The sequence below is a fragment of the Myiozetetes cayanensis genome, unplaced genomic scaffold, assembly GCF_022539395.1.
Source record: "Myiozetetes cayanensis isolate MyiCay16 unplaced genomic scaffold, myiCay2020 scf342, whole genome shotgun sequence".
Taxonomy (NCBI): domain Eukaryota; kingdom Metazoa; phylum Chordata; class Aves; order Passeriformes; family Tyrannidae; genus Myiozetetes; species Myiozetetes cayanensis.
The window spans coordinates 1-23,992 of NW_026087569.1; the positions used below are offsets into that span (position 1 = coordinate 1).

General features: G+C 59.5%; 1 protein-coding gene across 1 annotated transcript; it reads left to right on the top strand.

The window, feature by feature from the left end:
* Positions 1–163: 163 nt before the first annotated feature.
* Positions 164–23,640, top strand: LOC126646435 (fructose-bisphosphate aldolase A; the record flags this gene model as incomplete). Its single annotated transcript, XM_050327782.1, has 8 exons — positions 164–234; positions 6,167–6,378; positions 8,279–8,333; positions 11,322–11,482; positions 13,135–13,218; positions 15,138–15,312; positions 19,850–20,049; positions 22,889–23,640. Coding segments are annotated over 8 exons (1,054 nt in total), but the record flags the coding sequence as incomplete, so codon positions are not given.
* Between the last annotated feature and the right edge of the window lie 352 nt (positions 23,641–23,992).

Here is a 23,992-nt window from a genome sequence, read left to right on the forward strand (position 1 = left end):
TGGAGGCACTGGGAGGGGATTGGGGGCACTGGACACACTGGGAGGCACTGGGAGGGGATTGAGGGCACTGGGAGGGGATTAGCACTGGGCGCACTGGGGCACTGGAGGCACTGGGAGGCACTGGGAGGGCATTGGCACTGGGAGCACTGGGAGGCACTGGGAGGCACTGGGTGGCCATCGCCCAGCGCATCGTGGCCCCCGGCAAGGGCATCCTGGCCGCCGATGAGAGCACTGGTGGGCACTGGGACGCACTGGGAGGGGATTGAGGGGCACTGGGAGGCACTGGGAGGCACTGGGAGGGCACTGGGCAGCCATCGCCCAGCGCATCGTGGCCCCCGGCAAGGGCATCCTGGCCGCCGATGAGAGCACTGGTGGGCACTGGTGGGCACTGGGAGGGCACTGGGAGGGGATTGGGGGGCACTGGGAGGGCACTGGGAGGCACTGGGAGGGGATTGGGGGGCACTGGGAAGGATTAGGAGGGACTAGGGGCACTGGGAGCAACTGGGAGGAACTGGGCGGGACTGGGGGTTGTTAAGAAAGGGCCAGGAGGGCACTGGGAGTGGACTGGGAGGGACTGGGGTCACTGGGAGGGGGCTTGGCCGCACTGGAAGGGCACTGGGAGTGGACTGGGAGGGACTGGGGTCACTGGGAGGGGGCTTGGCCGCACTGGAAGGGCACTGGGAGTGGACCGGGAGTGACTGGAGGGAGATAAGAAAGGGCCAAGAGAGCACTGGGAGTGGGCTGGGAGGCACTGGGGGCAACTGGGAAGGATTAGGAGGGACTGGGAGAGGACTGGGAGGGGGCTGGGAGGGACTGGGAAGGATTAGGAGAGACTGGAAGAGGACTGGGAGCACTGGAAGGGACTGGGAAGGATTAAGAGGGACTGGGAGGGACTGGGGGCACTGGGAGGGGGCTGGGAGGGACTGGAAGTGGACTGGGCGGGACTGGGGGGAGATAAGAAAGGGCCAAGAGGGCACTGGGAGTGGACTGGGAGGGACTGGAGGGCACTGGAAAGGGGACTGGGGAGCACTGGGGGAAACTGGGAGGCACTGGGAGGGGACTGGGAGGCACTGGGAAGGATTAGGAGAGACTGGGAGGCACTGGAAGTGAACTGGGAGGGGGCTGGGCCTCACTGGAAGGGCACTGGGAGCAATTGGGAGGAACTGGGAGGGGCTGGAGGGAGATAAGAAAGGGCCAAGAGGGCACTGGGAGGGACTGGGGGCACTGGGAGGGGACTGGAGGGCACTGGAAAGGGAACTGGGGAGCACTGGGGGAAACTGGGAGGGGACTGGGGGGCACTGGGAGGCACTGGGAAGGATTAGGAGAGACTGGGAGGGACTGGGAGCAACTGGGAGGCACTGGAAGTGAACTGGGAGGGGGCTGGGCCTCACTGGAAGGGCACTGGGAGCAACTGGGAGGAACTGGGAGTGGATTGGGAGGGACTGGAGGGAGATAAGAAAGGGGCAGGAGGGCACTGGGAGGGACTGGGAGCACTGGGAGCAACTGGGAGGAACTGGGAGTGGACTGGGAGGCACTGGAGGGAGATAAGAAAGGGCCAAGAGGGCACTGGGAGTGGACTGGGAGCACTGGGGGCAACTGGGAAGGATTAGGAGGGACTGGGAGCACTGGGAGGGGGCTGGGAGGGACTGGGAAGGATTAGGAGGGACTGGGAGAGGACTGGGAGCACTGGGAGGGCACTGGGAGGGACTGGGAAGGATTAGGAGGGACTGGGAGGGACTGGGGGCACTGGGAGCACTGGAAGGGCACTGGAAGTAGACTGGGCGGGACTGGGTGGAGATAAGGAAGGGCCAAGAGGGCACTGGGAGTGGACTGGGAGGGACTGGGAAGGATTAGGAGGGACTGGGAGAGGACTGGGAGCACTGGGGGGTAACTGGGAAGCACTGGGAAAGATTAGGAGTGACTGGGAGGAACTGGGAGTGACTGGGGGGAGATAAGAAGGGGCCAAGACGGCACTGGGAGTGGACTGGGAGGGACTGGGAGGCACTGGGAGTGACTGGGAGGGGGCTGGGCCTCACTGGAAGGGCCCTGGGAGCAACTGGGAGGAACTGGGAGTGGACTGGGAGGCACTGGAGGGAGATAAGAAAGGGCCAAGAGGGCACTGGGAGTGGACTGGGAGGGACTGGGGGCACTGGGGGCAACTGGGAGGAACTGGGAGGGACTGGAGGGAGATAAGAAAGGGCCAAGAGGGCACTGGGAGGGACTGGGAGGGACTGGGAGTCAACGCCAGGGCACTGGGAGGGACTGGGTTGTACTGGGAGGGGATTGGGAGGGGACTGGGACTTACTGGGAGCTTCTGGGGAAGCACTGGGAGCTACTGGGAGGATACTGGGAGCTACTGGGAGGATACTGGGAGCTACTGGGAAGCACTGGGAGCTACTGGGAGGACACTGGGAAGCACGGGGAGGCACTGGGAGGATACTGGGAGCTACTGGGAGGACACTGGGAAAACACCACATGTTGGCTGGTCCATACTGGGAGCCACTGGTGCATACTGGGAGTGTGTGGTTCATACTGGGAGTCACTGGTTTGTACTGGGAGTTACTGGTGCGTACTGGGAGTTACTGATTTATACTGGGAGCTGCTGGTTCATACTGGGAGCCATTGGTGTGTACTGGGAGCCACTGGTGCATACTGGGAGTTGCTGGTTTATACTGGGAGTCACTGGTTTATACTGAGAGCCACTGGTTTATGCTGGGAGTTACTGGTGCATACTGGGAGTCACTGGTTTATACTGGGAGCTGCTGGTTCATACTGGGAGCCACTCGTGCATACTGGGAGTCGCTGGTTCATACTGGGAGTTGCTGGTTTATACTGGGAGTCGCTGGTTTATACTGAGAGCCACTGGTTTATGCTGGGAGTTACTGGTTTATACTGAGAGCCACTGGTTTATACTGGGAGTCACTGGTTTATACTGGGAGTCACTGGTTTATACTGAGAGCCACTGGTGCATACTGGGAGTCACTGGTTTATACTGGGAGTCCCTGGTTTATACTGAGAGCCACTGGTTTATACTGGGAGCTGCTGGTTCATACTGGGAGTCCCTGGTTTATACTGAGAGCCACTGGTTTATGCTGGGAGTTACTGGTGCATACTGGGAGTCACTGGTTTATACTGAGAGCCACTGGTTTATGCTGGGAGTTACTGGTGCATACTGGGAGTTGCTGGTTTATACTGAGAGCCACTGGTTTATACTGGGAGCTGCTGGTTCATACTGGGAGTCGCTGGTTTATGCTGGGCGCTGCTGGTTCATACTGGGAGCCACTCGTGCATACTGGGAGTCGCTGGTTCATACTGGGAGCCACTGGTCCTTACTGGGAGCCACTGGTGCATACTGGGAATAACTACTGTGTACTGGGAGGCACTGGTTTATACTGGGAGCCACTGGGTGACTCCCATTCCCTAGTGATCCTTACTGGTCCTTACTGGTCCATCCCAGTCCATACTGGTCCATACTGGTCTGTACTGGTCCACACTGATCCTTACTGGTTCTTACTGGTCCATCCCATTCCCTGCTGATCCTTACTGGTCCTTACTGGTCTATCCTGACCCATACTGGTCTATAGCACTCCATACTGGTCTGTACTGGTCCAGACTGCTCCATACTCATCCATACTGGTTTATACTGGTTTATACTGGTCCATATTGTTTGTTATTGATATATACTGGTCCTTACTGGTCCAGACTGCTCCATACTCATCCATACTGGTTTATACTGGTCCATATTGTTTGTTATTGATCTATACTGGTCCTTACTGATCTGTAGTGGTTCTTACTGGTTTATACTGGTCCATCCTGTTCCTTACTGGTTCCTATTGTTCCTTCCTGTTCCTTAGTGGTCCATACTGACCCATACTGGTTTATACTGGTCCATACTGGTTTATACTGGTCCATACTGTTCTTTACTGGTTCTTATTGTTCCCTTTTGTTCCTTAGTGGTCTGTACTGACCCATACTGGTCCATACTGGTCCTTACTGGTCCATACTGGTCCATACTGGTCCGTAGTGATCCTTATTGAACTGTACAGGTTCTTGCTGATCTCTACTGGTGTATACTGGTTCATACTGGTTTATACTGGTCCATACTGGTCTATCTTGTTCTTTACTGGTTCTCATTGTTCCTTTCCATTCCTTAGTGGTCCATACTGACCCAGACTGGTCCTTACTGGTCCGTACTGGTCTATAGTGATCCTTATTGAACTGTACCGGTTCTTGCTGATTTCTACTGGTCCTTAGTGGTTTATACTGGTCCATACTGGTCTATCCTGTTCCTTACTGGTTCTTATTGTTCCTTTCTGTTCCTTAGTGGTCCGTGCTGACCCAGACTGGTCCATACTGCTCCATACTGGTTTATACTGGTCCATACTGGTCCATCATGTTCTTTCCCATTCCATACTGGCTCTTCTTGTTCTTTTCTGTTCCTTAGTGGTCCGTGCTGACCCAGACTGGTCCATACTGCTCCATACTGGTTTATACTGGTCCATACTGGTTTATACTGGTCCATACTGTTCCTTACTGGTTCTATACTGGTTCCTGTTTATCTGTTCCTTAGTGGTCCATACTGACCCATACTGGTTTATACTGGTCCATACTGGTCCATACTGGTCCTTACTGGTTTATACTCCTCCATATTCATCCAGACTGGTTTATACTGGTCCATACTAGTCCATACTGGTTTATACTGGTCCATCCTGTTCCTTACTGGTTCTTATTGTTCCCTTTTGTTTCTTAGTGGTCTGTACTGATCCTTACTGGTCTGTACTGATCCATACTGGTCCATACTGGTCTGTACTGTTCCATACTGGTCCATACTTGTCCATACTGGTTTATACTGGTTTTAACTGGTGTATTGACCCCCAGGCAGCATCGCCAAGCGGCTGAGCTCGGTGGGGGCGGAGAACACGGAGGAGAACCGGCGCTGGTACCGGCAGCTGCTGGGCCCTCCCACACCGCTCCACACTGTCCATACTGGTTTATACTGGTTTTAACTGGTGTGTCACCCCCCAGGCAGCATCGCCAAGCGGCTGAGCTCGGTGGGGGCGGAGAACACGGAGGAGAACCGGCGCTGGTACCGGCAGCTGCTGGGCCCTCCCACACCGCTCCACACTGGTTTAAACTGGTCCATACTGGTCTATACTGGTTTTAACTGGTGCATTGACCCCCAGGCAGCATCGCTCAGCGGCTGAGCTCGGTGGGGGCGGAGAACACGGAGGAGAACCGGCGCTGGTACCGGCAGCTGCTGGGCCCTCCCACACCGCTCCACACTGGTCTATACTGGTCTATACTGGTCTATACTGGTCCTTATTGAACTGCACAGGTCCTTGCTGATCTTTTCTGGTCCTTACTGGTTTATACTGGTCCATCCTGTTCCTTACTGGTTCTTATTGTTCCTTTCTGTTCCTCAGTGGTTTGTACTGACCCAGACTGGTCCATACTTGTCCATACTGGTTTATACTGGTCCATACTGGTTTATACTGGTTCATCATGTTCTTTACTGGTTCTTATTGTTCCTTTCTGTTCCTTAGTGGTCCATACTGACCCATACTGGTTTATACTGGTCCATACTGGTCCATCCTGGTCCTTACTGGTTTATACTCCTCCATACTCATCCAGACTGGTTTATACTGGTCCATACTGGTTTATACTGGTTTATACTGGTCCATCCTGTTCCTTACTGGTTCTTATTGTTCCCTTTTGTTTCTTAGTGGTCTGTACTGATCCTTACTGGTCTGTACTGATCCATACTGGTCCATACTGGTCTGTACTGTTCCATACTGGTCCATACTTGTCCATACTGGTTTATACTGGTTTTAACTGGTGCATTGACCCCCAGGCAGCATCGCCAAGCGGCTGAGCTCGGTGGGGGCGGAGAACACGGAGGAGAACCGGCGCTGGTACCGGCAGCTGCTGGGCCCTCCCACACCGCTCCACACTGCTCTAGACTGGTCCATACTGGTCTATACTGGTTTTAACTGGTCCATCCCCCCCCAGGCAGCATCGCCAAGCGGCTGAGCTCGGTGGGGGCGGAGAACACGGAGGAGAACCGGCGCTGGTACCGGCAGCTGCTGGGCCCTCCCACACCGCTCCACACTGTCCATACTGGTCCATACTGGTTTATACTGGTTTTAACTGGTGTATTGACCCCCAGGCAGCATCGCCAAGCGGCTGAGCTCGGTGGGGGCGGAGAACACGGAGGAGAACCGGCGCTGGTACCGGCAGCTGCTCTTCACGGCCGACCAGCGCGTGGACCCCTGCATCGGCGGCGTCATCCTCTTCCACGAGACCCTCTACCAGAAGGCCGACGACGGCCGCCCCTTCCCCAAGGTCATCCGCGACAAGGGAGCCCTCGTGGGCATCAAGGTGGGCACAGGTGGGGGGTGGCACACCCTGGGGACACCCTGGGGACATTGGGGACACCCTGGGGACACCCTGGGGACACTGGGGACACCCTGGGGACACTCTGGGGACAGGGGGTCACCCCGGGGGGGCAGCAGCCCCTCTACCAGAAGGCCGACGACGGCCGCCCCTTCCCCAAGGTCATCCGCGACAAGGGAGCCCTCGTGGGCATCAAGGTGGGCACAGACAGGGTGTGACACACCCTGGGGACACTCTGGGGACACCCTGGGGTCACCCTGGGGACACCCTGGGGACACCTTGGGGACACCTGGGGGACACCCTGGGGACATTGGGGACACCCTGGGGACACTGGGGACACCCTGGGGATACCCTGGGGTGAGCAGAGACACTGGGGACACCCTGGGGACACCCTGGGGACACCCTGGGGTGAGCAGAGACACTGGGGACACCTGCGGGGTCATTGGGGACACCCTGGGGTGAGCAGAGACACTGGGGACACCCTGGGGACATGAGGGACACCTCAGGGTCATTGGGGACACCTCAGGGTCATTGGGGACACCTTGGGGGTGTAAGAGGTCTTGGGGACACCCTGGGGTGAGCAGAGACACTGGGGACATGGGGGACACCCTGGGGACACTGGGGACACCCTGGGGACACTGGGGACACCCTGGGGACACCTTGGGGGTGTGAGAGGTCTTGGGGACACCTTGGGGATGGGAAGGGTCTTGGGGACACCCTGGGGTGAGCAGAGACACTGGGGACACCCTGGGGACACCCTGGGGACACCCTGGGGACACTCTGGGGACAGGGGGTCACCCCGGGGGGGCAGCAGCCCCTCTACCAGAAGGCCGACGACGGCCGCCCCTTCCCCAAGGTCATCCGGGACAAGGGAGCCCTCGTGGGCATCAAGGTGGGCACAGGCGGGGGGTGACACACCCTGGGCACACCCTGGGGACACCCTGGGGACACCCTGGGGTGAGCAGAGACACTGGGGACACCCTGGGGACATTGGGGACACCCTGGGGACACTGGGGACACCCTGGGGACAATGGGGACACTGTGGGGGGTGTTGGGGACACCCTGGGGACAATGGGGACACAGTGGGGGTGTGAGGGGTCCTGGGGACATTGGGGACACGGTGGGGGTGTGGGGGGTCCTGGTGACACCTTGAGGACACTGTGGGGGTGTGAGGGATCCTGGGGACATTGGGGACACTGTGGGGGTGTGGGGGACCCTGGGGACACCTTGAGGACACTGTGGGGGTGTGAGGGATCCTGGGGACATTGGGGACACTGTGGGGACATTGGGGTCACGGTGGGGGTGGGGGGTGTTGGGGACACTGGGGACAGTGTGGGGTGTTGGGGACATTGGGGACACCCTGGGGACGTCATTGGGGACACGGTGGGGGTGTGAGGGGTGTTGGGGACACCCTGGGGACATTGGGGACACGGTGGGGGTGGGGGGTGTTGGGGACACCTTGGGGACATTGGGGACACTGTGTGGGGGTATTGGGGATCTTGGGGACACCTTGGGGACATTGGGGACACTGTGGGGATATGGGGGTCTTGGGGACACCTTGGGGACATTGGGGACACGGTGGGGGTGTGGGGGTGTTGGTGACACTGAGGACACTGGGGGTGTGAGGGATCCTGGGGACATTGGGGACACTGTGGGGGTGTGGGGGTGTTGGGGACATTGGGGACACAGTGGGGTGTGGGGGTGTTGGGGACACCTGTGGGGACATTGGGGACACGGTGGGGTGTGGGGGTGTTGGTGACACTGAGGACACTGTGGGGGTGTGAGGGGTGTTGGTGACACTGGGGACAGTGTGGGGGTGTGGGGGGTCCTGGGGCCACCCGGGGCCAGGCTGTGACCCCCTGGTGACCCCGTCCCTGTCCCCCAGGTGGACAAGGGGGTGGTGCCCCTGGCTGGCACCAACGGAGAGACCACCACCCAAGGTGAGGGACCTCAGCCTGTGACATCATCCTGTGCCTGTGACGTCAGTCTATGCCCTGTCCTTGTCCCTGTGCCTGTGACATCAACCTGTTCTGTGACATCATGCTGTGACATCATCCTGTGTCTGTGACATCATCCTATGCCTGAGACATCATCCTGTCCCTGTGCCTGTGACATCATCCTGTCCCTGTGACATCATCCTGTCCCTTTTCCCTGTACCTGTGACATCATTCTGCGCCTGTGACATCATCCTGTGTCTGTGACATCATCCTGTCCCTTGTCCCTGTCCCTGTGACATCATCCTGTGTCTGTGACGTCATCCTGTGCCCTGTCCCTGTGCCTGTGATGTCATTCTGTGCCTGTGATGTCATCCTGTCCCTGTGACATCATCCTGTGACTTGTCATCCTGTGCCTGTGACGTCATCCTGTCCCCTCCCTGTGATATCATCCTGTGCCTGTGATGTCATCCTGTGACATCATCCTGTCCCTGTGACATCATCCTGTCCCTGTGCCTGTGACGTCAGCCTGTGTCTGTGACATCCATCCTGTCCCCTGTCCCTGTGCCTGTGACGTCATCCTGTCCCCTCCTTGTGATGTCATCCTGTCCCTGTGACATCAGCCTGTGCCTGTGACGTCATCCTGTGTCTGTGACATCAGCCTGTCCCCTGTCCCTGTGTCTGTGACGTCATCCTGTCCCTGTGACGTCGTCCTGTGTCTGTGACGTCATCTTGTTCCTTGTCACTGTGCCTGTGACGTCAGCCTGTCCCTGTGACATCATCCTGTGCCTGTGACATCATCCTGTGACATCAGCCTGTGACATCAGCCTGTGCCCCGTGTCCCCAATGTCCCCAACGTCCCCCAAATCCCCCCAATGTCCCCAAACCCCCTCAATGTCCCCAATGTCCTCGATGTCCCCAATGTCCCCAGACCCCCTCAATGTCCCCAATGTCCCCAATGTCCCCAAATCCCTTCAATGTCCTCAATGTCCCCAACACCCTCAATGTCCCCAAACCCCCTCAATGTCCCCAAACCCCCTCAATGTCCCCCAATGTCCCCCAAATCCCTTCAATGTCCCCAATGTCCTCGATGTCCCCAACACCCCCAGTGTCCCCAAATCCCCTCAATGTCCCCAATGTCCTTGATGTCCCCAACACCCCCAGTGTCCCCAAATCCCCTCAATGTCCCTAATGTCCTTGATGTCCCCAATGTCCCCAAAATCCCCTCAATGTCTTCAATGTCCCCCAAATCCTCTCAGTGTCTCCAATGTCCTCGATGTCCCCAACACCCCCAATGTCCCCAAAATCCACTCAATGTCCCCAATATCCCCAATGTCCCCAATGTTCCCAATGTCCCCAAAATCCCCTCAATGTCCCCAACACCCCCAATGTCCTTGATGTCCCCAATGTCCCCCAAATCCCCTCAATGTCCCCAATGTCCCCAAACCCGCTCAGTGTCTCCAATGTCCTTGATGTCCTTAATGTCCCCAATGTCCCCAACATCCCCAATCCCCTCAATGTCCTCAATGTCCCCCAACCCCCTCAATGTCCCCAATGTCCCCTCCTAATGTCCTTGATGTCCCAATGTCCCCAAAATCCCCTCAATGTCTTCAATGTCCCCCAAATCCTCTCAGTGTCTCCAATGTCCTCGATGTCCCCAACACCCCCAATGTCCCCAAAATCCACTCAATGTCCCCAATATCCCCAATGTCCCCAATGTTCCCAATGGCCAAAATCCCTCAATGTCTAACACCCCCAATGTCCTGATGTCCCAATGTCCCCCAAATGCCCTCAATGTCCCAATGCAAACCGTCTCAGTGTCTCCAATGTCATCGGTGTCCCCAATGTCCCCAATGATCTCAGCATCCCCATGTCCTCAATATCATCAGTGCTGCATGCCCCTCATGTAACGCAATGTCCCCAGTCACAGCAATGCAATGTCCCCAACATCCCAGACACTCCCAATGTCCCAATGATGTCCCCAGTGCCCCCTGGGCTGTCCCCAATGATGTCCCCAATGATGTCCCCAATGTCCCCAATGATGTCCCCAATGTCCCCAATGATGTCCCCAATGTCCCCAATGTCCCAATGATGTCCCCAATGTCCCCAAACAGGTCTGGATGGCCTCATGGAGCGCTGTGCCCAGTACAAGAAGGACGGGGCTGACTTTGCCAAGTGGCTCCCTGTGCCCCCTGTCCCCAATGATGTCCCCAATGATGTCCCCAATGTCCCCAATGATGTCCCCAATGTCCCCAATGTCCCAATGATGTCCCCAATGTCCCCAAACAGGTCTGGACGGGCTCATGGAGCGCTGTGCCCAGTACAAGAAGGACGGGGCAGACTTTGCCAAGTGGCTCCCTGTGCCCCTGGGCTGTCCCCAACGTCCCCTGTGCCCCTGGGCTGTCCCCAATGATGTCCCCAATGTCCCCAGTGATGTCCCCAATGTCCCCAATGATGTCCCAAATGTCCCCAATGTCCCCTGTCCCTGTCCCCAGGTCTGGATGGGCTGATGGAGCGCTGTGCCCAGTACAAGAAGGACGGGGCAGACTTTGCCAAGTGGCTCCCTGTGCCCCCTGTCCCCAATGTCCCCAATGATGTCCCCAATGTCCCCAATGTCCCCAATGATGTCCCCAATGTCCCCAATGTCCCCAGGTCTGGATGGCCTCATGGAGCGCTGTGCCCAGTACAAGAAGGACGGGGCAGACTTTGCCAAGTGGCTCCCTGTGCCCCTGGGCTGTCCCCAACGTCCCCAATGATGTCCCCAATGTCCCCAATGTCCCCAAACAGGTCTGGATGGCCTCATGGAGCGCTGTGCCCAGTACAAGAAGGGGCAGACTGGTGGCCCTGGCCTCTGCTCAACCCGTGAGCTCCGTCCCAGCCCACTCCCGTCACGGCCCTGAGCTGTGCCGTAGAACGCAACTTGCTGGGCTCCTGTGCGTCCAACATCCCCAGTGATGTCCCCAATGTCCCCAATGATGTCCCCAATGTCCCCAGGTCTGGATGGCCTCATGGAGCGCTGTGCCCAGTACAAGAAGGACGGGGCAGACTTTGCCAAGTGGCGCTGCGTCCTCAAGATCGGCCCCCACACCCCCACGGCCCTGGCGGTGCTGGAGAACGCCAACGTGCTGGCCCGCTACGCCAGCATCTGCCAGCAGGTCAGTCATTAACAGGGTCATTAACAATGGGGGCCTGGGGTCATTAATGGGGTCCTGGGGTCACCAAACATCTCCTGTGGTCAGCACCCCTGTTGGTGCTGGAGAACGCCAACGTGCTGGCCCCGCTACGCCAGCATCTGCCAGCAGGTCATTAATTAATGGGGTTCTGGGGTCATTAATGAGGGCCTGGGGTCATTAATGGGGGCCTGGGGTCACCAAACATCTCCTGGGGTCACCAAACATCTCCTGGGGTCAGCACCCCTGTTGGTGCTGGAGAACCCCAACGTGCTGGCCCCGCTACGCCAGCATCTGCCAGCAGGTCATTAACGGGGTCATTAATGGGGTTCTGGGGTCATTAATGGGGTCATTAACGGGGTCCTGGGCTCAGCACCCCTGTTGGTGATGGAGAACCCCAACGTGCTGGCCCCGCTACGCCAGCATCTGCCAGCAGGGCATTAACGAGGGACTGGGGTCATTAATGGGGCCCTGGGGTCGTTAATGGGGCCCTGGGGTCATTAACGGGGTCATTAATGGGGTTCTGGGGTCATTAATGGGGTCCTGGTGGTCATTAACGGGGTCATTAATGGGGTCCTGGGGTCATTAATGGGGTCCTGGGGTCATTAATGGGGCTTGGGGTCATTAACGGGGTCATTAATGGGGTCCTGGGGGTCATTAACGGGGTCATTAATGGGGTCCTGGGGTCATTAATGGGGTCATTAATGGGGTCATTAATGGGGTCATTAATGGAGTCCTGTGGTCATTAATGGGGTCATTAATGGGATCATTAATGGGGTCAGTAATGGAGTCCTGGGGTCATTAATGGGGGCCTGGGGTCATTAATGGGGTCAGTAATGGAGGCCTGGGGTCATTAATGGGGTCATTAATGGGGTCATTAATGGGGTCATTAATGGGGTCATTAATGGGGTCCTGGGGTCATTAATGGGGTCATTAATGGGGTCATTAATGGGGTCATTAATGGGGTCAGTAATGGGGTCCTGGGGTCATTAGATGGTGGTCACTAGGGGTGATTATGGGGTCACTAGTGGGGTCAGTAATGGTGGTCCTGGGGTCGTTGGGGGTCATTAATGGTGGTCCCTAATGGGGTCATTAGATGGTGGGTCCCCAGTAGCTGGTGTCCTGGTGGTCATTAAGGTGGGTCATTAATGGGGTCATTAATGGAGTCCCAAAACTGGTTGGTGACATCAAGAGAGAGTTTGGTGACACCTGGAGAGCGTTTGGTGTCCCCTGGAGATGGTTTGGTGTCCCCTGATGGTGTCCCCTGGGTGGCTCTGATGTCCCCTGGGTGGTTTTGGTGTCCCCTGGGTGGTTTGGTGTCCCCTGGATGGTTTTGGTGTCCCCTGGATGGTTTTGGTGTCCCCTGGGTGGTTTTGGTGTCCCCTGGGTGGCTCTGCTGTCCCCTGACGGTGTCCCCTGGGTGGTTTTGGTGTCCCCTGGGTGGTTTTGGTGTCCCCTGGATGGTTTTGGTGTCCCCTGGGTGGTTTTTGTGTCCCCTGGAGATGGTTTTGGTGTCCCCTGGATGGTTTTGGTGTCCCCTGGATGGTTTTGGTGTCCCCTGGGTGGTTCTGCTGTCTTGGTGTCCCTGGTGGTTTGGTGTCCCTGAGCGGTTGTCCCCTGATGGTTTGGTGCCCCAGAACGGGATCGTCCCCATCGTGGAGCCCGAGATCCTCCCGGACGGCGACCACGACCTCAAGACCTGCCAGTACGTCACTGAGAAGGTGGGTGGCACTGTCCCCAAATGTCCCCAACTGTCCCCATGGCCTCAAGACCTGCCAGTACGTCACTGAGAAGGTGGGTGACAGCCACAGTCATTGTCCCCAACTGTCCCCAACTGTCCCCACGACCTCCAGACCTGCCAGTACGTCACTGAGAAGGTGGGTGACACTGTCCCCAACTGTCCCCAACTGTCCCCAACTGTCCCCAACTGTCCCCATGGCCTCCAGACCTGTCCAGTGTGTCCCTGGAAGGTGGGTGACTGTCCCCATCGTGTGTCCCCAACGTGTCCCCAGGACTGTCCCCGTGGCCTCCAGACCTGCCAGTCACGTCACTGAGAAGGTGGGTGACGCCCATCATTGTCCCCAATGTCCCCAATGTCCCCTGAGTGTCCCCATGGCCTCCAGCACTGTCCCCTGAGTGTCCCCTGAGTGTCCCTGAGTGTCCCCATGGCCTCCAGACCTGCCAGTACGTCACTGAGAAGGTGGGTGACAGCCACATCATTGTCCCCAATGTCCCCAACTGTCCCCAATGTCCCCAACTGTCCCCACGGCCTCAAGACCTGCCAGTACGTCACTGAGAAGGTGGGTGACACTGTCCCCAATGTCCCCAATGTCCCCAACTGTCCCCAACTGTCCCCTGAGTGTCCCCATGGCCTCAAGACCTGCCAGTACGTCACTGAGAAGGTGGGTGACAGCCACATCATTGTCCCCAACTGTCCCCAACTGTCCCCAATGTCCCCATGGCCTCCAGACCTGCCAGTACGTCACTGAGAAGGTGGGTGACACTGTCCCCAACTGTCCCCAACTGTCCCCAATGTCCCCAACTGTCCCCAACTGTCCCCAACTGTCCCCTGGGTGTCCCTGAGTGTCCCCTGGGTGTCCCTGAGTGTCCCCACGACCTCCAGACCTGCCAGTACGTCACTGAGAAGGTGGGTGACAGCCACATCATTGTCCCCAAGCTGTCCCCAACCATATCCCAAGGTGTCCCCAGTGATATCCACGTGTCCTGGGCTGTCCCCAAGGTGTCCCCAACTCCCCTGATGTCCCCAAGGTGTCCCCAATGATGTCCCCATGTCCAGGGCTGTCCCCAAGGTGTCCCCAAGTCCCCAGGGTGTCCCCAGTGGTGTCCCCTGGGTGTCCCCAGTGATGTCCCCAAGTCCTGGGGTGTCCCCTGGGTGTCCCCAAGGTGTCCCCTGATGTCCCCATATCCCAGGGTGTCCCCAGAGTGTCCCCATGTCCTGGACTGTCCCCAAACTGTCCCCTGATGTCCCCACGCTGTCCCCAACGATGTCCCCATGTCCTTGACTGTCCCCTGGCTGTCCCCAAGGTGTCCCCTGGCTGTCCCCATGGTGTCCCCTGATGTCCCCAAGGTGTCCCCAATGATGTCCCCATGTCCAGGGCTGTCCCCAAAGTGTCCCCAAACTGTCCCCAAACTGTCCCCTGATGTCCCCATATCCCAGGGTGTCCCCAGAGTGTCCCCAAGGTGTCCCCAGTGATGTCCCCATGTCCTGAGGTGCCCCCAGGCTGTCCCCACGCTGTCCCCTGGCTGTTCCCATGGTGTCCCCAAGCTGTCCCCTGGGTGTCCCCAAGCTGTCCCCGTTGTCCCCAGGTGCTGGCCGCCGTGTACAAGGCCCTGAGTGACCACCACGTGTACCTGGGGTGTCCCCTGGGTGTCCCCAGGATGTCCCCTGGGTGTCCCTGGGGTGTCCCCAATGCTGTCCCCAAGGTGTCCCCAAGCTGTCCCCGTTGTCCCCAGGTGCTGGCCGCCGTGTACAAGGCCCTGAGTGACCACCACGTGTACCTGGGGTGTCCCCAAGCTGTCCCCAAGGTGTCCCCAAGGTGTCCCCAAGCTGTCCCCTGATGTCCCCAAGGTGTCCCCTGATGTCCCCTGGGTGTCCCCAAGCTGTCCCCGTTGTCCCCAGGTGCTGGCCGCCGTGTACAAGGCCCTGAGCGACCACCACATGTACCTGGAGGGGACTCTGCTGAAGCCCAACATGGTGACGGGGGGACACGCCTGTGCCACCAAGTACAGCCCCGAGGAGATCGCCATGGCCACCGTCACCGCCCTGCGCCGCACCGTGCCACCCGCTGTGCCAGGTCTGTGTCACTGTCACCTCCCCCTGTGTGTCACTGTCACCTCATTGTGTCACTGTCACCTCCCCCATGGCCACCGTCACCGCCCTGCGCCGCACCGTGCCACCCGCCGTGCCAGGTCTGTGTCACCTCTATCACCCCCCTGTGTGTCATTGTCACCTCCCCCTGTGTCACTGTCACCTCCCCCATGGCCACCGTCACCGCCCTGCGCCGCACCGTGCCACCTGCTGTGCCAGGTGTGTGTCACCTCCCTGTGTCATTGTCACCTCTGTCACCCCCCTGTGTCACTGTCACCTCCCCCATGGCCACCGTCACCGCCCTGCGCCGCACCGTGCCACCCGCCGTGCCAGGTCTGTGTCACCTTATTGTGTCATTGTCACCTCCCCCTGGGTCACTGTCACCTCTGTCACCCCCCTGTGTCACTGTCACCTCCCCCATGGCCACCGTCACCGCCCTGCGCCGCACCGTGCCGCCCGCTGTGCCAGGTCTGTGTCACCTCCCTGTGTCACTGTCACCTCCCCCATGGCCACCGTCACCGCCTGCTGCGCACCGTGCCGCCCGCTGTGCCAGGTCTGTGTCACCTCCCTGTGTCACTGTCACCTCCCCCATGGCCACCGTCACCGCCCTGCGCCGCACCGTGCCGCCTGCTGTGCCAGGTTATTGTCACCTCTGTCACCTCCCTGTGTGTCACTGTCACCTCATTGTGTCACTGCCACCTCCCCCATGGCCACCGTCACCGCCCTGCGCCGCACCGTGCCACCCGCCGTGCCAGGTCTGTGTCATTGTCACCCCCCTGTTACCTCATTGTGTGTCACTGTGTCACTGTCACCTCCCCCATGGCCACCGTCACCGCCCTGCGCCGCACCGTGCCACCCGCTGTGCCAGGTCTGTGTCATTGTCACCTCTGTCACCTCCCCCTGTGTCACTGTGTCACTGTCACCTCCCCCATGGCCACCGTCACCGCCCTGCGCCGCACCGTGCCGCCTGCTGTGCCAGGTTATTGTCACCTCTGTCACCTCCCCCTGTGTCACTGTGTCACTGTCACCTCCCCCATGGCCACCGTCACCGCGCTACCTGCTGTGCCAGGTTATTGTCACCTCTGTCACCTCCCTGTGTGTCACTGTCACCTCTGTCACCCCCCTGTGTGTCACTGTCACCCCCCTGTGTGTCACTGTCACCTCCCCCTGTGTCACTGTCACCTCCCTGTGTGTCACTGCTTCACCGTGTCCTGTCGCCACTGTCACCCCCCTGTGTGTCACTGTCACCTCCCCCTGTGTCACTGTCACCACCCTGTGTGTCACTGTCACCCCCCTGTGTGTCACTGTCACCTCCCCCTGGGTCACTGTCACCTCCTGGTGTCACTGTCACCTTTCTGTGTTGCTGTCACTTTCCTGTCACCTCCCTGTGTCACTGTCACCCTCCTGTGTGTCTGTACCTCTGTCACCTCCTTGTGTCACTGTCACCTCTCTGTGTCACTGTCACCTCCCTGCACCGTCACTGTGCCACCTGCTTGTCGCCACGGTGGGTGTCACTGTCACCTCCTGTCACCTCCCTGTCACTGTCACTTGTCACCTCCTGGTGTCACTGTCACCTTTCTGTGTTGCTGTCACTTTCCTGTCACCTCCCTGTGTCACTGTCACTTCCTTGTCACCTCCCAGTGTTGCTGTCACCTCCCAGTGTCACTGTCACCTCCCTGTGTCACTGTCACTTCCTTGTCACCTCCTGGTGTCACTGTCACCTTTCTGTGTCACTGTCACCCCCCTGTCACCTCTCTGTCTCACTGGCACATTCCCAGTGTCCCCAGGGTCCCCAGAGCCCCAGAGTGACGTCCCCAGTGTCCCCAACCCATCCCTGATGTCCCCAACCCATCCCCAGTGTCTCCAGTGTCCCCAAACCCCCAGAGTGACCCCCCAGTGTCCCCAGACTGTCCCCAAACCCCCCAGAATGACCCCCCAATGACCTCAGACTGTCCCAGTGTCCCCAGACCATTCCTGATGTGCCCAGACCATCCCCAGTGTCCCCAGACTGTCCCAGTGTCCCCAGTCCATCCCCAGTGTCCCCAGAGTGACTCCCCAGTGACCCCAGACTGTCCCCAACCCCCCAGAGTGACCCCAGTGTCCCCAGACCGTCCCCAGTGACCCCTAGAGTGTCCCCAGGCCCCCAGAGTGACCCCCAGTGACCCCAGTGCCATCCCAGTGACCCCAGACCATCCCCAGTGTCCCCAGACTGTCCCAGTGTCCCCAGACTGTCCCCAAATCCCCAGAGTGACCCCCAATGACCCCAGAGTGTCCCCAGACCCCAGAGTGACCCCCAGTGACCCCAGACTGTCCCAGTGTGCCCAGAGTGTCCCCAGAGTGTCCCCAGACCCCCAATGTCCCCAGACCGTCCCCAATGTCCCCAGACCGTCCCTAGTGTGCCGACCTCCCAGAGTGACCCCCAAGTGACCCCAGACTGTCCCCAGTGTCCCCAGAGTGACCCCCCAGTGACCCCAGACTGTCCCCAACCCCCCAGAGTGACCCCCCCAGTGTCCCCAGACCCCAGAGTGACCCCCAGTGACCCCAGAGTGTACCCAGTGTGCTCAGGTGACCCCCAGTGACCCCAGAGTGTCTCATGACCCCAGAGTGTGCCCAGACCCCAGACCATCCCTGAGTGTCCCCCAGACTGTCTCACAGTGTCCCCAAACCCCCCAGAGTGACCCCCCAGTGACCCCAGAGTGTCCCAGTGACCCCAGACCATCCCTGATGTCCCCAGCCCATCCCCAGTGTCCCCAGTGTGCCCAAACCCCCCAGAGTGTCCCCAAACCCCCCAGTGATGTCCCCACTGTCCCTTTGGGCAGGGCTCCCGTTCCTGTCGGGGGGTCAGAGCGAGGAGGAGGTGTCTCTGAACCTCAACAACGCCATCAACCGCTGTCCCCTGCCCCGGCCCTGGGCTCCCAGTGTGCCCAGTGTGCCCAGAGTGACCCCCCAGTGACCCCAGTGACCCCAGAGTGACCCCCAGTGACCCCAGTGACCCCAGAGTGTCCCTAGTGACCCCAGACTGTCCCCAGTGTCCCCAGAGCATCCCCGAGTGTCCCCAGTGTCCCCAGAGTCCCCAGGTGTACCCCAGTGACCCCAGACTGTCCCGAGTGACCCCAGACTGTCCCAGTGTGCCCAGAGTGTCCCCAAACCCCCCAGAGTGACCCCCCAGTGACCCCAGACCATCCCCAGTGTCCCCAGAGTGACCCCAAGTGTCCCCAGCCATCCCCAGAGTGACCCCAGACCATCCCCAGTGTCCCCCAGAGTGACCCCCAGTGACCCCAGAGTGTCCCCACAGTCCCCAGAGTGACCCCCAGAGTGTCCCCAGACTGTCCCAGTGTCCCCAGACCATCCCCAGATGACCCCAGAGTGTCCCCAGAGTGACCCCCAGGGGTCCCCAGAGTGACCCCAGAGTGACCCCAGAGTGACCCCAAAGTGTCCCCAAAAGTGTCCCCCAGAGTGACCCCCAGGAGGTCCCCAGAGTGTCCCCAGAGTGTCCCCAGTGACCCCAGTGTCCCCAGAGTGTCCCCAAAGTGTCCCCAGAGTGACCCCAGAGTGACCCCCAGGGGGTCCCCAAAGTGTCCTCAAAGTGTCCCCAGAGTGACCCCACAGTGACCCCAGAGTGTCCCAGTGTCCCCAGACCCCCAGAGTGACCCCCCAGTGACCCCAGACTGTCCCAGTGTGCCCAAACCCCCCAGGGATGTCCCCAGACCCCCCAGTGATGTCCCCACTGTCCCTGTCTGTTCAGGGATCACGCTCCTGTCGGGGGTCAGAGCGAGGAGGAGGCGTCTCTGAACCTCACAACGCCATCAACCGCTGTCCCCTGCCCCGGCCCTGGGCTCTCAGTGATCTCAATGTCTCCCAAACCCCCCAGGAGTGTCCCCAAACCCCCCAGTGATGTCCCCAGACCCCCCAGTGATGTCCCCACTGTCCCTTTGTTCAGGGATCACGTTCCTGTCGGGGGGTCAGAGCGAGGAGGAGGCGTCTCTGAACCTCAACAACGCCATCAACCGCTGTCCCCTGCCCCGGCCCTGGGCTCCCAGTGACCCCAATGTCCCCAAACCCCCAGGATGTCCCCAAACCCCCCAGGGATGTCCCCAAACCCCCCAGTGATGTCCCCAATGTCCCTTTGTGCAGGGATCACGTTCCTGTCGGGGGGTCAGAGCGAGGAGGAGGCGTCTCTGAACCTCAACAACGCCATCAACCGCTGTCCCCTGCCCCGGCCCTGGGCTCCCAGTGTCCCCAATGTCCCCAAACCCCCCAGAGTGACCCCAGAGTGACCCCTCAATGACCCCAGACCCCTCAATGATGTCCCCAATGTCCCCATGTGCAGGGATCACGTTCCTGTCGGGGGGTCAGAGCGAGGAGGAGGCGTCTCTGAACCTCAACGCCATCAACCGCTGTCCCCTGCCCCGGCCCTGGGCTCCCAGTGACCCCAGTGTCCCCAAACCCCCCAGGGATGTCCCCAAACCCCCCAGAGATGTCCCCAAACCCCCCAGTGATGTCCCCACTGTCCCTTTGTGCAGGGATCACGTTCCTGTCGGGGGGTCAGAGCGAGGAGGAGGCGTCTCTGAACCTCAACGCCATCAACCGCTGTCCCCTGCCCCGGCCCTGGGCTTTGACCTTCTCGTACGGGCGGGCCCTGCAGGCCTCGGCCCTCAAGGCCTGGGGGGGCAAGAAGGACAACACCAAGGCGGCCCAGGAGGAGTACGTCAAGAGGGCGCTGGTATGGACCCCCTGGGGACACTCTGGGGACGCTTTGGGGGCGTTTGGGGACACTTTGGGTGTGGTTTGGGGTGTTTGGGGACACTTTGGGGACGTTTGGGGACAGTTTGGGGAGGTTGGGAGGGGCTGAGGGATGAGGGAAGGTTGGGGGGACATTAGGGACACCTTGAGAAGCATTTTGGGAACACTCTTGGTGCTAGGACACTTTGGAGACACTTGGGGACATCTCTGGGGACTGTTTAGGGGGTGGTTTGGGGACATTTGGGGGTGGTTTGGGGTGTTTGGGGACACTTTGGGGAGGTTGGGATGGAGCGAGGGATGAGGGGGGAAGGTTGGGGGGTGACTTGGGGACACCTTGGGGACACTTTGGGGACACTTTGGGGGCATTTGGGGACAGTTTGGGGGTGGTTTGTGGTGTTTGGGGACACTGGGGATGTTTGGGGGTGGTTTGGGGTCATTTGGGGATGTTTGGGATGGAGCAAGGGATGAGGGGGGTGACTTGGGGGCAGCTTGGGGACATTTGGGGACACCTTGGGGACAGCTTGGGGACATTTGGGGACACCTTGGGGACACTCTGGGGGCTTGGGGACAGTCTGGGGACACTTTGGGGGCATTTGGGGGCAGTTCTGGGAGGTTGGGATGGAGCGAGGGATGAGGGGGAAAGGTTGGGGGGGACATTGGGGACAGCTTGGGGACACCTTGGGGACATTTGGGGACACTCTAGGGACACTCTGGGGGCTTGGGGACACTCTGGAGACATTTGGGGACACTTTGAGGACACTCTGGGGACATTTGGGGGCGTTTGGGGACACTTTGGGGACATTTAGGGGACGGTTTGGGGAGGTTGGGATGGAGCGAGGGATGAGGGGAGAAGGTTGGGGGGTGACTTGGGGACACCTTGGGGACACCTTGGGGACACTTGGGGACACTTTGGGGACACTCTGGGGGCTTGGAGACACTTTGGGGACACTCTGGGGATGTTTGGGGACACTCTGGGGACATTTGGGGACATTTGGGGGTGGTTTGGGGATGGTTTGGGGAGGTTGGGAGGGGCTGAGGGACAAGGGGGGAAGGTTGGGGGGGACATTGGGGACAGCTGGGGGACACCTTGGGGACATTTGGGGACACTCTGAGGGCTTGGGGACACTTTGGGGACACTCTGGGGACATTTGGGGACCATTTGGGGGTGGTTTGGGGACAGTCTGGGGACATTTGGAGGTGTTGGGGACGGTTTGGGGAGGTTGGGATGGGGCTGACGGATAGGGGGAAGGTTGGGGGATGACTTGGGGACACCTTGAGGACACTTTGGGGACATTTGGGGACACTTTGGGGGCATTTGGGGGCGGTTTGGGGACATTTAGGGGCAGTTCGGGAGAGGGGGAGGGATGAGGGATGAGGGGGAAAGGTTGGGGGGTGACTTGGGGACACCTTGGGGGCATTTGGGGACACTTTGGGGTCACTCTGGGGGCTTGGGGACACCTTGGGGACACTCTGGGGACACTTTGGGGACACCTTGGGGGCATTTGGGGACATTTGGGGGTGGTTTGGGGAGGTTGGGAGGGCGGAGGGATGAGGGGGGAAGGTTGGGGGGGACACTGGGGACACCCTGGGGACACCTTGGGGACATTTGGGGTCACTCTGGGGGCTTGGGGATACCTTGGGGACACTTTGGGGACAGTCTGGGGACGTTTGGGGACATTTGGGGGTGGTTTGGGGACAGTTTGGGGAGGTTGGGAGGGGCTGAGGGATTAGGGGGAAGGTTGGGGGGTGACTTGAGGACACCTTGGGGACATTTGGGGACACCTTGGGGACACCTTGGGGACATTTGGGGGACACAGGGACGAGTGTCCCCATCTCCTCCATGTCCCCAATGTCCCTGGCGTCCCAATTCCCCCAATGGCCCCAAATCCCCCAATGTCCCCCACCACCTAAATCACCCCAACACCCCAATGCCCAAATGTCCCCAAATCCCCTCCATGTCCCCACACCCTCCCAATCCCCAATGTCCCCAACACCTCCAACCCCAAATCCCCCAATGTCCCCAAACCCCTCAATGTCCCCAAATCCCCCAACCCCTGATGTTCCCAAATGCCCCCACTGTCCCCAAATCCACCCCAATGTCCCCAAACCCCCAACACCCTAAATCCCCCAAATCCCCCAACACTCGATGTCCCCAATGTCCCCAAACCCCCAATGACTTCAAATCCCCTGATGTCCCCAATCCCCCAAGTCCCCCAAATCCCCCAATGTCCCCAAATGCTCCCATCCCAAATGCCCTAACCCCCTGATGTCCCCAAAATCCCCAATGTCCCCAACACCTCCAACACCCTAAATCCCCCAAATACCCCCAACACTCCCAATGTCCCCAAACCCCCGATGTCCCCAAATGTCCCCAACACCCCCAATGTCCCCAATGTCCCCAAACCCCCAATGTCCCCAAACCCCTCAATGTCCCCAAATCCCCCAACATCCCCAATGTCCCCAATGTCCCCAACCCCAAGTCCCCCAAATCCCCAATATCCCCAAACTCCCCAATGTCCCCAATGTCCCCAAATCCCTCAAACCCCCACCCGAAGTCCCCAACACTCCCAATGTCCCCAATGTCCCCAAACCCTTCCAATGTCCCCAAACCCTCCCAATGTCCCCAAATCCCTCAGTGTCCCCAAACCCTCTAATGTCCCCAAACCCCCAATGTCCCCAAATCCCCTCAGTGTCCCCAATGTCCCCAACACCCTCAATGTCCCCAAATCGCCCTCAATGTCCCCAATCCCCTGATGTCCCCAACCCCCTGATGTCCCCTGATGTCCCCAAGCCCCTGATGTCCCTGTGTGTCCCCCCAGGCGAACTCCCTGGCGTGCCAGGGCAAATACACCCCGAGCGGCACCGCCGGGGCCGCCGCCAGCGAGTCCCTCTTCGTGTCCAACCACGCCTACTGACCACGCCCACCCACCCAGGGACACGCCCACCTCACCCAGGGACACGCCCACCAACCATCAGACATGCCCACCATCCATCAGACACGCCCATCTTCAACTGGACACACCCACCTGCACCTGGACACGCCCACCCAATCATTGGACACACCCACCTGCAACTGGACACGCCCACCATCCAGCAGACACGCCCATCTGCACCTGGACACACCCACCCAATCATTGGACACGCCCACCCAAACCTGGACACACCCACCTGCACCTGGACACGCCCATCTTCAACTGGACACACCCATCTTCAATTGGACACACCCATCTTCAATTGGACACACCCATCTTCAACTGGACACGCCCATCTGCACCTGGACACGCCCACCCACACCAGGACACTCCCATCTGCACCTGGACACGCCCATCTTCACCTGGACACACCCACCCACCCATCGGACACGCCCATCTGCACCTGGCCACACCCATCTACACCTGGACACGCCCATCTTCAACTGGACATACCCATCTTCAAGTGGACACGCCCACTTTCACCTGGACACGCCCACCTTCAACTGGCCACGCCCATCTGCTCCTGGCCACGCCCCCTTTTTGCCCCTCCCCCCCCGTGTGTCTGTCTATTAATAAAGAGGCGGCGCCCCCAGAGCAAATTTTGGGGGGTTTTGAGTGGTTTTTGGGGGAGAGACCCCAAATTTGGGGGGGTTTGGGGATGCAGACCCCAAATTTGGGGGGATTTGGGGAGGGAGACCCCAAATTTGGGGGGATTTTGGTGGTTTTTTTGGATTTTGGGGGGATTTTGGGAGGCAAACCCCAAATTTGGGGGTTTGGGAGGGGGGAGATCCCAAATCTGGGGGGATTTGGGGAGGGAGACCCCAAATTTGGGGGGGTTTTTGGTGATTTTGGGGGGTTTTGGGTGGGAGACCCCAAATTTGGGGGCTTTTTGGTGGTTTTGGGGGATTTTGGGGGGATTTTTGGGAGGGAGACCCCAAATTTGGGGGGTTT